Raw genomic sequence first — 13,446 nt, 5'->3', positions numbered from 1 at the left:
TTAAATGAAAATAATAATTTTATTTTAAAACAGTGAGAATTATTATTGTTTATCCCGTCGATTCAAAGAGCTGTGCAACCGAATGAAACGGTCTTTAAGCATTTCATGCATTTGTCCCGATTTGTTAGTTAACAATAAACATTTTCGTTAATACTTTGTTCTGCAATTATATTTTTTTTTTAAAAAGCTGAATTGCTAAAAGATTTTTAACAATTAGACGAAGATAAATATTAAAATTCTCCCATTTAAAATGATTTAGATGAGACTGAATTTAAATTTAGATGCTCTATGTGCTGATTGTGAGCAGAGAAGCAGAGAAGCCTGCTGCACATCTGTCATTAAACTTTAAGCAAATTTTTATTTCGACTCAAGAAATATACCAACCTGAATATTGTGAAGTGAAGCGTGAATGAAACCAAATGAGAGGCAAACTCACTTTCAGGTAGTATGTTATCACTTGGCAAAGGAAGTGGAAAGAGGTCGGTAAAGATAGGGAAATAATTTCCTTTACAATGAAGCCATCGCCACCACATGATCAAAGGCTACTTGTCCGTTTAAAACAAATACTTTTAATTTACTTTCAATTTACAAGCCATACAAAGCTCTAATAGGAAAATCTTTTTCTATTAACTAGCTCACCAAATGAGCAGACGTTTATCTACTTGATTTTAACTTTTCGATTTTGCTGTTTTATATTTCCTCGTATTGATTGATCCTTTAAAGAACTGACAGTGATATTTTTGCAACATAAATACGCATCGCTATACACCTCTATACAAAGGCTGAGACGAAAATTTAGAACTTTTAAACGTGACATATTATTTAAAAATTTCTTTCATTTCCAACCAATCAGATCATGTTGCTTGGCAAATAATAAAATAAACTACGAGAGTGGAACACAAGCATAATTCATCTCCTTATTTTAGTAAATTGGATAAATTGTGTTTTTTAACTAACTATTGTGTTTTTAACTATAAACAAAAATTAAATCCAATTATTTATCTATGATTTAAAATTATGACCAAAATCTTCGTTTGTTACCGAGTGAAGGCGAAGTTATATACTTCAAATCATATTCTGCAATTTTCAACTATATTTTATTGTTTCAAAATATTTTTCGAATTTTAACCGAATCGTCTGAGTGAAATGCGTATAGAGCACATTTTTCAGTTAATTAAAAATGTGATTTTCTGACTGGAAGTTGATCCAGCACGCCTGATCTTTTTCTGAGCATTTACTCAGTATTTATAAGGCATCGAATTTTGTGGGGCGAAGCGTAAAACACTTAATTAATACGAGTGCAACTCATTCACTCATTGTTGGAACGAGTGTTCTCGCCCGGCAAAGGAAGCGACAAAATATCTGTTTCACTTTTTTACAAGCCGCAGCCATTTGTTTCTATGTTTATGCCATTATAAAAATGTTATTTTAAATTATATTTTGAATGTTTACAATCTATGGAATATGGAAAACCTCGACCACTGCCAGAAGAGCGAGTGCAACGAGGAGAATTTACGTAAAAAAGATTAACCACTTACCATTCTTCAGTCAGATTTAAGAGAAAATCATGCAACTCATTACATTTATTTTTCGCTTGTGTAAAAGCGACGCCGTGCCTTCTCCCAGTTGCACTGGCCTGTCTGTGTCTGGCAGTAGTAGCGGAGAGCGCGAGGACAGAACCACTTTTCCCAGGCCCATCCAGTCGTGAGGAATTGTGGCGAGTGTCCAGCTGCAGGCTGCCGATTAAAGCAAACTCGCTGGACTATCCCATCTGAAACAACCGCGGCTCGAAATAATCAGGCTGGTTTTCCAATTACGGCACCTATCTGGAGGAACGGGAAGGATTGCTTTTAGTTTTAAAAGTCTTTTAATAAATAAATCATTCCCCTAAACGTCTCAGGTCACAGTGATAAAAAGCAAAATAATTGAATTGAGTCAGCCGCGTAAATTTAGGTGGCGGTGGACGAATTTTTGTCCGGGAACTAAAACGGATGACAATTTGTGATTGTGAAGTTTGCAGTCCACATTTTTCTCTCCGGAACTTTTCGATTTTTTGACTGGCGGATGGCGGGGCATGCTGACGACATAACACACAATTAGCCGGCTGGCTGAGAGTCACATCAGCCATATTATTAAAGAGCAAAAGCCTGAAAATGCTTGTTGCCAATGCATAAACTCGTCCCTTAGGATTCAGTTAAAGCCTAAATTGACCTAAGGAGCACTGTAATTTTTTGAGAAAATTGGCTGGAAAGTTACCGTGCTTTTCAAAGGGTAATGGCTGTCTCCTTACTTGAAATCCAATTTAATTTCAAAGCCAAGAGTTTGCCCAATAAGTGGCATACACCGTTGGACAGATGTCGACGAGAGGGATCGGAATATGCAAAGAAAATATGTTCAAGCACTCTACATTTTGGAGAAAATTGGCAAAATTTGAATTTTTATTGTAGGAAGGTCCTTTTTTACTATTGCAAATTGTTGAACAAATTGTTTATCGGTCAATTGCTTATGACATCCAACAATTCAAATAATTTTCAATTGTTGCCCAGTATCATTCCACTTTAAAACATTAAAAATCAGAAAAGAATCTGCCAATTTAGTTTCAACCCCAATAATGTACAACAATGTACGATGTTAATTTGTTTGGCTGGACAAGAGCGCATCGAATGAAACTGCTTGCCCCGTTGTTTGTATTGTAAGTGTTGAAGTGCCCGCAAACTGTTTTCAAGTTCAAAGCTACCGCCTTTGGAAATATTGAACTCATGCGTCTCCCTACTCTTTAATAATTATGTTCCTATTGAATTTATTTGTCTGGATATGGCAAAATGTATGGGGTGAAATAGCCCTGCAGAACCATAATAAAGAACATTTGAAACTTACCAATTTAGAGCCGAAGTTTTGAAATCATTACCAACAGTTTAAAAAAAATCATTGCTGGTTCTTTTGATTTGCACCTGCGACCGTATGAATTTTCATGTTACAAATGGAATACCTGCTCTCGATGATAATTTAGAAAATGTTCAGAATTTTAACCTCGTGTCCAAGAAGCTAAAAGGCCACGTAAACCTATAACGTTTTAGAATGGGGGCCTTCGATAAAATAAACAATGAGCGGATGTAACTAGAAAATTTTATCACCTCTTAATTATGAGGAAAAGCGAAAAAATCAGGTCGTGGAAGCAATTATTTTGATTTAAAGTGGGAAACGTTGGTGAGGTTGAGTGGTGATAGGAAGGAAATGACCTTTTCATTGGGGGATAAAAAGCGTCGTCGAAAGAAAAAATTTGTAAGAAACTGACGAGAAGCGAGACGATGTACAACAAAGCACTGTCCGGTCTGATCGTGTGCTGCACACTTCTCTCTGGTAAGTGTTTCACGAATTTGCTTTTCATATATATCGAGTCGATTTCTTTTTTTAAGCTTGACACTGGCATAAATTAAAACGTTGTCTCGTTCTCGTTGTTTTTGCGATTCTTTTTTTACTATTCATTGTCTTTTTTATGTGATTCTATATTGTAACATTTTTCTTGACATGTTAAAAGTATCAGTTTAGAAAAGTTCTGAAAGTTAAATTTTACCTTTTTTCCCTTCAATACTTTGAAAATTGCAAGGGACAAAGCTGGCATTTTCCCAGTTTCGCAGTTTAAACTTTTGAGAAATTCGGATTGTTAATCAAGCGGTGAGCACTGTCTCCTTACTTAAAAACACACCTTTGGATAAATCGTAACGACAGAAATTGAAATCAAGCGAAATTAAAATCATTGAAATTAACACGTTTAAAAAAGAGCTTTACAGGCCAACAATTAAGAACGTTTAGCATTGTTGGCGCTAGTGAGTTTATTGTTTGCGAAATTGAGCAATAGTTTTTCTGTGTAATAATGTGTACAATACATACATAATCGAATCAGGACGAAGATATTAATTTGACTCTTAGCATATTAATTACAAATTATCACGTCATCAAGCTGAGCATTGTTTTTCTATATTTTTTTTAAATAAATCCAATTTTAAGAATCCGTTAAAGTTTCTGTGCTGCTTTAGCACTATACATCTTTTGACTAATATTAGTGTCACCTTTTATTAATTTTCTGATGTCTCATTATATATGGGCTTAGCAAATATCTAGTCCGTGTCTTTTTTTTTCGAAAAGAAAAAGTGATACATTAATTTTCCCTCTAAGCAATATACAGTTAAATTTTAGATTTTGCAAATTATCTTGAAAAACCAAACAGTTTTTTTCAGTGAGTTTTTAGCTTTGATTTCGATCCCTCTCGACGCGATCTATCCAATGGTGTGAGATTTCCCTTTTAGTAAAATAAATTGCTCGACGGGCTGGGAGGCGCACCGGCGCCGACTCGCTACTTGCTGGTTTGCACCTTTCCAGCATGCGTGATTTGGCCTCACGGGACGAATGTCGGCAGTTTCAATGCAGTCCTCGGTGCGGAGGCAAGTGGCCCTTGAGTGGCCTGGGTCCCTGAAATGTGCGGCCTCCTGCACCCATTCAATCCGTTCGCGGTGTTATTGGCACTCGGAATTCAGCATTCGTGCTAGTGCAGTGCGCGCCCTTCCCGCTCCGAGGACAGGGATAAAAAGAGCAAAAAAATCATGGTTTCTAATAACAAACAACCTCGTTTGAAGCCGATTTTCTCAAAAATTTTAACTGCAACCTGGAAAATGTATATCTTTTTCCAATTATTAATATAGATATTATTTAAAGTAAAGCAGGGAAACATGATTTTCTCAAACTTTCTGTAAAATCTTCAATTTAATTGTTACCAAGTCCAAATTTCATTATTGCATATTGTTGATTAAATTAGATTAATTGTTAAAACCAAAAATTTGTTCAATGAAAAATTGTAGCAAACAGTTTAAATTGTTTTTTCCTGAGTAGCCAGAAAAATCATTAAAAAAGGCGAAAAATAATTTAGAAAACCTGTGTGTTATTTGCCATTTACTCATGTGAGAAAATAATCAAGGCAATGTTTTGCTCATGTGCTGGAAATTAAAATTATTTCAAAATTTATTTTTCATTATTAAAAATTTCTCCGACAACACCCACATTGCAAGTCATGTTTAAAAAACAGACAGAATTGATTTTTTGTCGGTGGAACAACAAAATATGAATTGGACGTTTCATTATTGCAGCTGCCGAGAGTCAAGTGGTTATCACCGACGCTGCACCGACGGAATTTCCAAACATTGTAATTATCAATTGCGATAAAGTTTTTGCCAACTTTAGCACACTTTCCACCGGCGGCTGGCGGCTGCCAACGTGACCCAAAATTTGCTGGCTAAATGAAAATAATAGAGCTCTACATCTATACACAGCTCTATAGTTTTTAACATGATGATTCTCGGTTTCAGGTCAAGTTAATGTTTAATGATCAGACTGTTCTAAAAACAGCGCCAGGTGTGTTTGTCAGCGCAAAATATATCCTTACATCGCTCACCTTAGTCACTGAACTAACGTATGTATTTTGTAAAATGTAATCGTCGCATCACAGAAAATTTATTCTTTTTAAAGAATTAAAAAGATTTTAAAATCAACTCATGATTGATTGCAGCAAGGATTCATTCCAAGTCACCGACCAGTTGGACTTTGTTTACCCCGTGGGAGCTTATAAAGCTGCTGAAGCTAATAACCCTATCTCTTACTTAAAGGTTTGCACAGCGTTCAAAGGCACTCCTATGAACATGAGCGAATCCAGTTTTGACGCGTTGGCCACGAATGTTAGCGCTCAAATGTTGTTTTTTCCCACAACCTCTGTAAATAATTCCATTTTCATTGCCCTCATTTTTTTGCTGAATATTTCTTTGCGTGCAGAACACCCTGAAAAAGGTGAGCGTCACTATTCTAGATAACACTACGTGCGTAACGCAAACAGCAGAAATTGGCTGTGATGCCGCCAAGTGCCTCTGCGTGACACCAGATGCCATCACGAACTTTTGCCTGGTTTGTTCATAATTTTACTCTCAATTCGTTGATTGATTTCGCCCATCTGCAGGATACGTTTAAAGATGCAGACGCGAGTAACATTACATATTCAGCGGTAGCAATTGGGGGCCAAGTCAACGGCCTTCATTACTATCCCAATTGCGATGGAAACGATTTGAGTTCATCTTTACCGATTTTCTTGCTACACAAAATCAGCTACTATCGTCAATACATAATTGATCTGATCCCAACTGTGGACATCGTTTGATTTGTTTCGATTTTTACCAATTCTTCGTAGCTGTTTATTCAACAGTATCAAAACGAGAATTTGATTTCAAGTGTGCGCTTTGTCAGTGTGAAAATAAATCGTGTTGCAATTTTGAGAAATAGTGCTTTTTCATCATACATATCCCTAAATATAACAAAGAGTTAGAACACAAAAATAATGCATGCGATTTCCACAGAAAAACAAAGAGAAATTATTTATGGCTAGCAATTTTGTTAAATTTGTATTTTGCTGGCTAGATTTGTGTATATTGATCAATATCAATCGCTCGAGAGTGACCCGATGCCATAGGGATCGATTTCTTACTTGTTCTTAGCATGCTTTTTCCAAGCATGCTTTACAAATAAAATACATGCACGTGTTAATTCTCGGATGAGCGTTTCTGCTGGTGCTGGCGCCGTCGGCGTGGGCCTGCTACATTTACCACCACTACCGCGACCCGCACAACGAGCTGGACCGCACTCCACCGCCCGAGAACGGCGTCGCGCTGGCCCTCTACCTTTGGGCCCAGAAGATCGCGCAGAGCGTGTCCCTGAGGAGCTTCCTCTACCTCGCTGTCAACTTCGTCATCGCCGTCTGCGCCTTCTCAAATACTGTGGTACGCGCGTGACGTCTTAAAATGAAAATTTTTTAAAATAAAACCAAATATATTTGAAAAGAAAAAATAATAAAAATATGATTTTGATTGTTGCAGGTCTCGTGCGAGGAGGGTGAAAGTAACTCCAACGGGACAGCTAAATTCGCATACACGAAAATCCACTGCAATTGTGAAACTCCATGGGTAGGTTTCATACTTTAGAATTTATCTTTTAACTATGTATTCAACACTAAAATTGCTCCATTTGTTATTTTTTCCTAATATTTTTTTCAACTTTGGCTGGAGAGAGATTTTTCAGACTAAAAACTACTTTACTTTTGTAGTCGAGTAGTTTTGTCTAAAACAACAATTTTTTGAAAATGTAAATTAAATTAATTGGACACTTTGCGTGTATTTTACCGAACTAATTTATTGCAGTACGTGACAGAAGCGTGCATTATTTATTGAAGTGAAAAATTACTGGAATAATTGTAATTAAAATATTTCTTTTCCTTCAGACATCTGCCACGGAAGGGTGATGGCGGGGGTGGTGGGTGAGAAGAAGCCCCTCTACGACATCTGGGGCGACACCGTCAATATGGCATCCAGAATGGACTCCACCGGAATACCGGGGGAAATCCAGGTCAGTTTCAGGGCTGAACATTTTATAATCCTAAAAAATCCACATTTTAGAGCGATAGATTTTTAAAAAGGTCAATTTCTGTGTATGAAAAAAATCTGCATTTATTTTTAACCAAAATATCCAGTTTTAAATCATTTTATTAAATAAAGATTGCATTTCAGTTGTTGGAAAAGACTACAAAGCTGCTGGAGTCTCAGGGCGTGAAGTGCGAGCCGCGCGGCATGACCTTCGTGAAGGGCAAGGGCGAGGTGCAGACCTACTTTGTCTCGGTCGACGAAGACCTGCATCTGATTCCGCAGGAAACTGTGCCGCGAAAGCGAAAATTCAAGCTCGACGAATCCATCGACACGGACGATAGTGAATTCGAAGAGACCGCCCTGTGAACTGTGAACTGTCTGAACTCTGCGATTGCGAGACAAAGAATCGCGCACTGCATTTATTTTGAGTGTACACTCCCGAAGACATACTTGGCCACTATTTTTTAATTTGTACGGATTATTTATGTTAACAATAAAATCTAGTTTTAAATGAAAATAAAAGTTTTACTTAAAAACAGCTAGAATTAGTATTGTTTATCCTGAAGGATTCAAAGGGTGTGCAGCCAACTGAACAGATCTTTTCCTTTTTTTACTTAGCATGCTATGAAGCGCAGAAAGCAAAAATGCAGTAATTGAATTACCAGCTTTTAAGGATCTTTCAGAACTGTCAAATTTTTTATAGTGAAGTTTGAGATGCCAATATTTCACTTCGGCACATTTCGACTTTTTACTAGCGGATGGCGTGGCTTGCTCAGTCATTTTGTCGGCGGCTGATCCAAATAAGTCAAAATTAGCTGGCTGGCGCGGCGCTATGCTGCTAGCCAATTATCAACACGTTATAAGGAACAAAAATTAATCTACCGATTGCAGCAAGGATTCGTTCTTAGTCACCAACCAGTTGGGCACTGTTCACCCCGTGGGAGTTTATCAAGCTGATGCTAATAATCGGTTCTTTTACATGTTTTACATGAAGCTTTGCAAAAAGTTCAAAGGCACTCCTTTCAACATGAGCGAAACCAGTTTCGACGCGTTGGCCACGAATGTTAGCGCTCAAATGTTGTTTTTTCCCACAACCTCTGTAAATAATTCCATTTTCATTGCCCTCATTTTTTTGCTGAATATTTCTTTGCGTTCAGAACACCCTGAAAAAGGTGAGCGTCGGTCTGCTTGACAGCTCTACGTGCGAAAAGACAGCATCAGATTTTGGCTGTAGTGTCGGCAGCTGCATCTGCATGCAGTCAAATGTCACAACGAACTTTTGCCGGGTTTGTTCATGATCTAATTCTCGAATCATTGATTGATTGCGCCGATGTGCAGGATACGTTTCATGACACCGCAGACTCGACTTACTCTACATATCCAGTGGTGGCAATTGGCGGCCAAGTCAACGGCTTTTATTTCTTTCATGTCTGCGATGGAAACGATTTGGTTGCAGAAACACCGTATTTTTTGCATTACAAAATCAGCTTCTACCGCCAAGACATAATTGATCTGATCCCAACTGTGGACATTGTTTGATTTGTTTCGATTTTTCCCGATTCTTCGTAATTGTTCAATCGACAGTATCAATACGAAAACTTGTTTTTCAGTGTGCTTTATCAATGTGAAAATAAATTGGGTTGCAATCATGAAATGTGTGTGTTTTTATGGTAGATTCGTAAAAAAGCAGTATTTGAGAATAAATATGCCTTGCCTTGACAGTGTCAATTTTTCACGCAGGCACAATTCGACTTTTTACTAGCGGATGGCGTGGCTTGCTCAATGTCAGTCATTGTCTGCGGATGATCCAAATAAGTCAAAATTAGCTGGCTGGCGTGACGCTATGCGGCTAGACAATTATCAACACGTTATAAGGAACAGAAATGAATCTACCGATTTAGAGCCAAACGTTTGAAATCGGGACCAAAAGTTCAAAACAACCCTTTCTGGTTCTGTTGATGCACCTGCGAACGTATAAATTTTGACGTTACATATTATGGTATGTCGGCTCGCTTAATAATTTAGAGAGTGTTCAAAATTTTCGCCTCGTGTCCAACAAGCTTGGGCCACGTAAACCGCCTTTGTCGTTTTTTGAAGAGGGGCCCACGATAAACTAAACAACGAGCGGAAGGCATATTTTGCGATTTTATCACCTTAAAAAGCGAAAAAACAGGTCGTGGAAGCAATTATTTTGATAAAAAGTGGAAAAGGTTGGAAGGTTTGAGAGGAGATAACAAGAAAATGACCCCTTTTTTAGGGGAATAAAAGGCGTTGTTGAGAGAACAAATTTGTAAGAAAGCGACGTGAAGCGAGACGATGTACATCAAGGCTCTGTCCGGTCTGTTCGTGTGCTGCACACTTCTCTCGGGTTAGTATATTTCACTAATATGTGATTCTTATATCACAGTTGATTTCTTTTTTACGCTTCAAATTAGCATACATGACCACTTTTCATCTCATTTTTTAGTTCGTTAATTAATGGTAATATTTTTACTTGCAATTTTATTCAGTACATTGAAGTTCTGAGAGTTAATTTTAACAAATTTTGAAATAGGTGAGTTTCGAGGTTGTGTTCATATTAAAATTATAATTTTTACCTTTTCCTTAATAATTGCTGAAAAAAATGCAAGGGAAAGAGCTTATTACGTTTTCCCAGGTCCGCCGTTTAAATTTTTGAGAAAATGAAATCAAATGTATGCATGCTAATAAAGCAACGAAACACATTCTCCTTATTGAAAACCATGATTTATGCCACTGGGAGGGAAATTTACCAACGCATTGGTATGCCGTTTTATAAATCGTGAAGACAGAATTCGAAATCAAGCAAAAATTCATTTGCAAACTGTTTCTTGACAGACCAACAATCAAGAACTTTTAACATTGTTGACTCTAGCGAGTTCATTGTTTGTGAAATTGAGCAACAGTTTATCTCTACAATGGGCAATAATGAAACCTATGTATAGGACCTACGAACAGTTAAATTGTAGATCATGCCAATTTTCTCAAAAAAAATTAAAGGTTAATTTGTCTTGACTTCGATCCCTCACGATGCGATCTATCCAATGCGGTGTGCGGATTATGAGCTAAACTTTTCCTAGTGGTGAAATAAATCTTGGTTTCTAATAAGGAACCAGTCCGCCAATGAAACTTTAAAGCCAATTTTTTCAAAAATTGAAACGGCAACCTGACAAATTTTCAGCTTTTTCCGTTTTTTCCTTATTTCTTGATTAAATTATTAAAACTTAGCAAAAAGATCAACAGTTATTCAAATTAATTATTTCAATTGTCAGAGATGGCAAAAAGTGGTTAGTTTAGTGACTCGAAATGCTCAAATATAGCTCAACGGGCTGGGGAGGCGCAGCGGCGCCGACTCGCTACTACTTGCTGCTTTGCACCTTTCCTGCACGCGTGATTTGGCTTCACGGGACGAATTTTAAAAACAAAATTGCGGAGGCAAGTGGCCCTTGAGTGGGCTGGGTCCCTGTGCGGCCTGGTGCGCCCATTCAATCCGTTCGCGGTGTTATTGGCACTCGGAATTTAGCATTCGTGCTAGTTGCAGTGCGCGCTCTTTCCGGTCCTCGGACAGGGATAAAGAGCATTAAAAAAGGGAGCAAGAAATCAAGGCAATTTTTAGCTCGTGAGCTGGAAATTAAAAATATTTCACTGCGCACTTCAAAATTTATTTTTCATCATAACTGTTAAATAATTTGTACAAAATGGGAAAATTGTTTGCTTTACAAATTGGACGTTCTTTGCAGCTGCCGAGAGTGGAGTGGTCATCACCGACGCTGCTCCGACGGAGTTCCCTAACATTGTAATCATTAATTTCGATAGTTTTTAAGACTTGTAAATTTCAGACGGGGTTAAAGGTTTTTTTGTCTGAACCATTTAAAGAAATATCATTTTCTTTGAAATCAAAATAACAATAAAAATCAAAATGGCACAAAAAAAGATATTTCCCATTTTGCGAAAGACCGTAGTGTCAAAAGCCACCAATAAATGTCGGCGCATTGGTTACTTTTTATTTAAAGAGGAATGATACTGCGCAAAAGCCTGGAAAATGCTTGTTGCCAATGCATAACCTCGCCCCTTAGGATTCAGATAAAGCCTTCTTAATTGACCTAAGAAGCGCTGTAATTTGTTTGAGAAAATTGGCTGGAAAGTTGCCGTGCTTTTCAAATGGTAATGGCTGTCTCCTTACTTGAAATCCGATTTAATTTCAAAAGCAAGAGTTTCCCCAATAAGTGGCATACACAATTGGACAGATCTCGACGAGAGGAATCGAAATATGCCAAAAAATATGTTCAAGCACTGTACATTTTGGAGAATTTTGTCAAAATTTGAATTTTTACCGTAGGAAGGCCCTTTTTTATCATTGCAAATTGTTGAACAAATTATTTATCGATCAATTGTCTGTGGCATCCAACAATTCAAATAATTTTCAATTGATGCCCAGTATCATTCCACTTTAAGGCATACTCGGATATTATGTTCCTTAAAAAAGTAAATAGCTGCTGGCGCTATCTATTGGTATAGATGGTACAGACACTACGTGCCTTCGCAACTGGTAAATTTAATATGAAAATCCTTATTTTGTTTATAAAAAAATGCAAATTTTTCTGAAAAATAGCTGAGTGTGATTTTTTCTATTCATACGAATTGAACGCAATTTTAATGGGTAATTAAGGATTTTAAGAGCCATTTAAATGGCCCAAAATTACTATTGTGATCATTCACACAAAAAATAACCGATTTTCACAGCTCTAGTTTTAACTATGATGATTCTCGGTTTCAGGTCAAGATAATGTTTCAAGATAGTGCTCTTAAAAAGTTTGTACCAGGTGTGTTTGTCAGCGCAAAATATGTCCTTACATTCCTCAGCACACAGAGTTCGCTAACGTAAGTTGTGTATTTTGGAATGGGGATGTTTTCATTAACATTTAATCTTCACTCCGGGAAATATATTATTTTTAAATAATAAAAAATATGGTAAAATCAAATCCTGATTGATTGCAGCAAGGATTCATTCCAAGTCACCGACCAGTTGGGTGCCGTTCACACCGTGGGAGCTTTGGGAGATCAATCTGTAGCATATTTCCGTTACATGAAAATTTGCACAGCATTCAAAGGAACTCCTTTGAACATGAGCGAATCCAGTTTCGACGCGTTGGCGTCCTCTATTGACGCTCAAATGTTTTTTTTTTGACACAACCTCTGTAAAGAATTCCATTTTTGTAGCCCTCTTTTCTTTATTGTATATTTTCTTGCGTGCAGTACACCCTGAAAAAGGTGAGCGTCAGTCTGCTTGATAACACCACGTGCCAAGCGAAAGCATCAGCAGTTGGCCTCAATGCCGCCAGCTACATCTGCATGTCGTCAGCTATCACCGCGAACTTTTGTCTGGTTTGTTCATGATTTTATTCCCAATTCATTGATTGATTGCGCCGATCTGCAGGATACGTATACAGATGACCCGACAAGCTCGACTTACTATACATCATCGGTGGTAGCAATTGGGGGCCAAGTCAACGGCTTTCTTTACCTTTCCAATTGCGATGGAAACAATTTGGATGCAAATGCACCTTATGTGTACCATAGAAAAATAAGCTACTATCGTCAAGACATAATTAATATGATCCCAACTGTGGACATCGTTTGATTTGTTTTCCCCATTCTTCGTTGCTGTTTATTCAACAGTATCAACACGAAAATTTGATTTCCAGTGTGCTTTATCAATGTGAAAATAAATCGGGTTGCAATCATGAAAAATAGTACTTTTTATCAAATTTCCTTAAAAAATAAAAAAGAGCGGAATTCGAAAAACATGCATGCGATTTGACCTAAGCGAGTGCATTGCACCCGCACTTCTTAGTGCTTATTGCTTGGGGGAAAATGGCTCGTCTATTTCAAATAGGCGAAAGTATGCACTCTCACAGCGAATATTCGCATTACTGCTTTGCACCTTTCCAGCAAGCGTGATTTGGCTTCACGG

The 13,446-nt window shown here is 37.5% G+C and overlaps 2 protein-coding genes across 2 annotated transcripts; both read left to right on the top strand.

Moving 5' to 3' along the window:
• Positions 1-3,261: 3,261 nt before the first annotated feature.
• Positions 3,262-6,312, top strand: LOC135939884 (uncharacterized). Its single transcript, XM_065484488.1, has 6 exons — positions 3,262-3,360; positions 5,142-5,197; positions 5,361-5,464; positions 5,561-5,762; positions 5,821-5,949; positions 6,002-6,312. The coding sequence occupies exons 1-6, from the start codon at positions 3,309-3,311 to the stop codon at positions 6,197-6,199; spliced, it is 741 nt and encodes a 246-aa protein (XP_065340560.1). The 5' UTR covers positions 3,262-3,308; the 3' UTR covers positions 6,200-6,312.
• A 3,450-nt stretch (positions 6,313-9,762) lies between these two features.
• Positions 9,763-13,217, top strand: LOC135941187 (uncharacterized). The gene is made up of 6 exons (XM_065486518.1): positions 9,763-9,822; positions 11,213-11,268; positions 12,250-12,353; positions 12,471-12,670; positions 12,729-12,857; positions 12,910-13,217. The coding sequence occupies exons 1-4, from the start codon at positions 9,771-9,773 to the stop codon at positions 12,658-12,660; spliced, it is 402 nt and encodes a 133-aa protein (XP_065342590.1). The 5' UTR covers positions 9,763-9,770; the 3' UTR covers positions 12,661-12,670; positions 12,729-12,857; positions 12,910-13,217.
• Positions 13,218-13,446: the final 229 nt, after the last annotated feature.

This window comes from Cloeon dipterum, chromosome 3, assembly GCF_949628265.1.
Source record: "Cloeon dipterum chromosome 3, ieCloDipt1.1, whole genome shotgun sequence".
NCBI classification, from domain to species: Eukaryota; Metazoa; Arthropoda; class Insecta; order Ephemeroptera; family Baetidae; genus Cloeon; species Cloeon dipterum.
The sequence above is the reverse complement of the archived record's forward strand: the minus strand, read 5'-3'. Positions and strand labels throughout refer to the sequence as shown.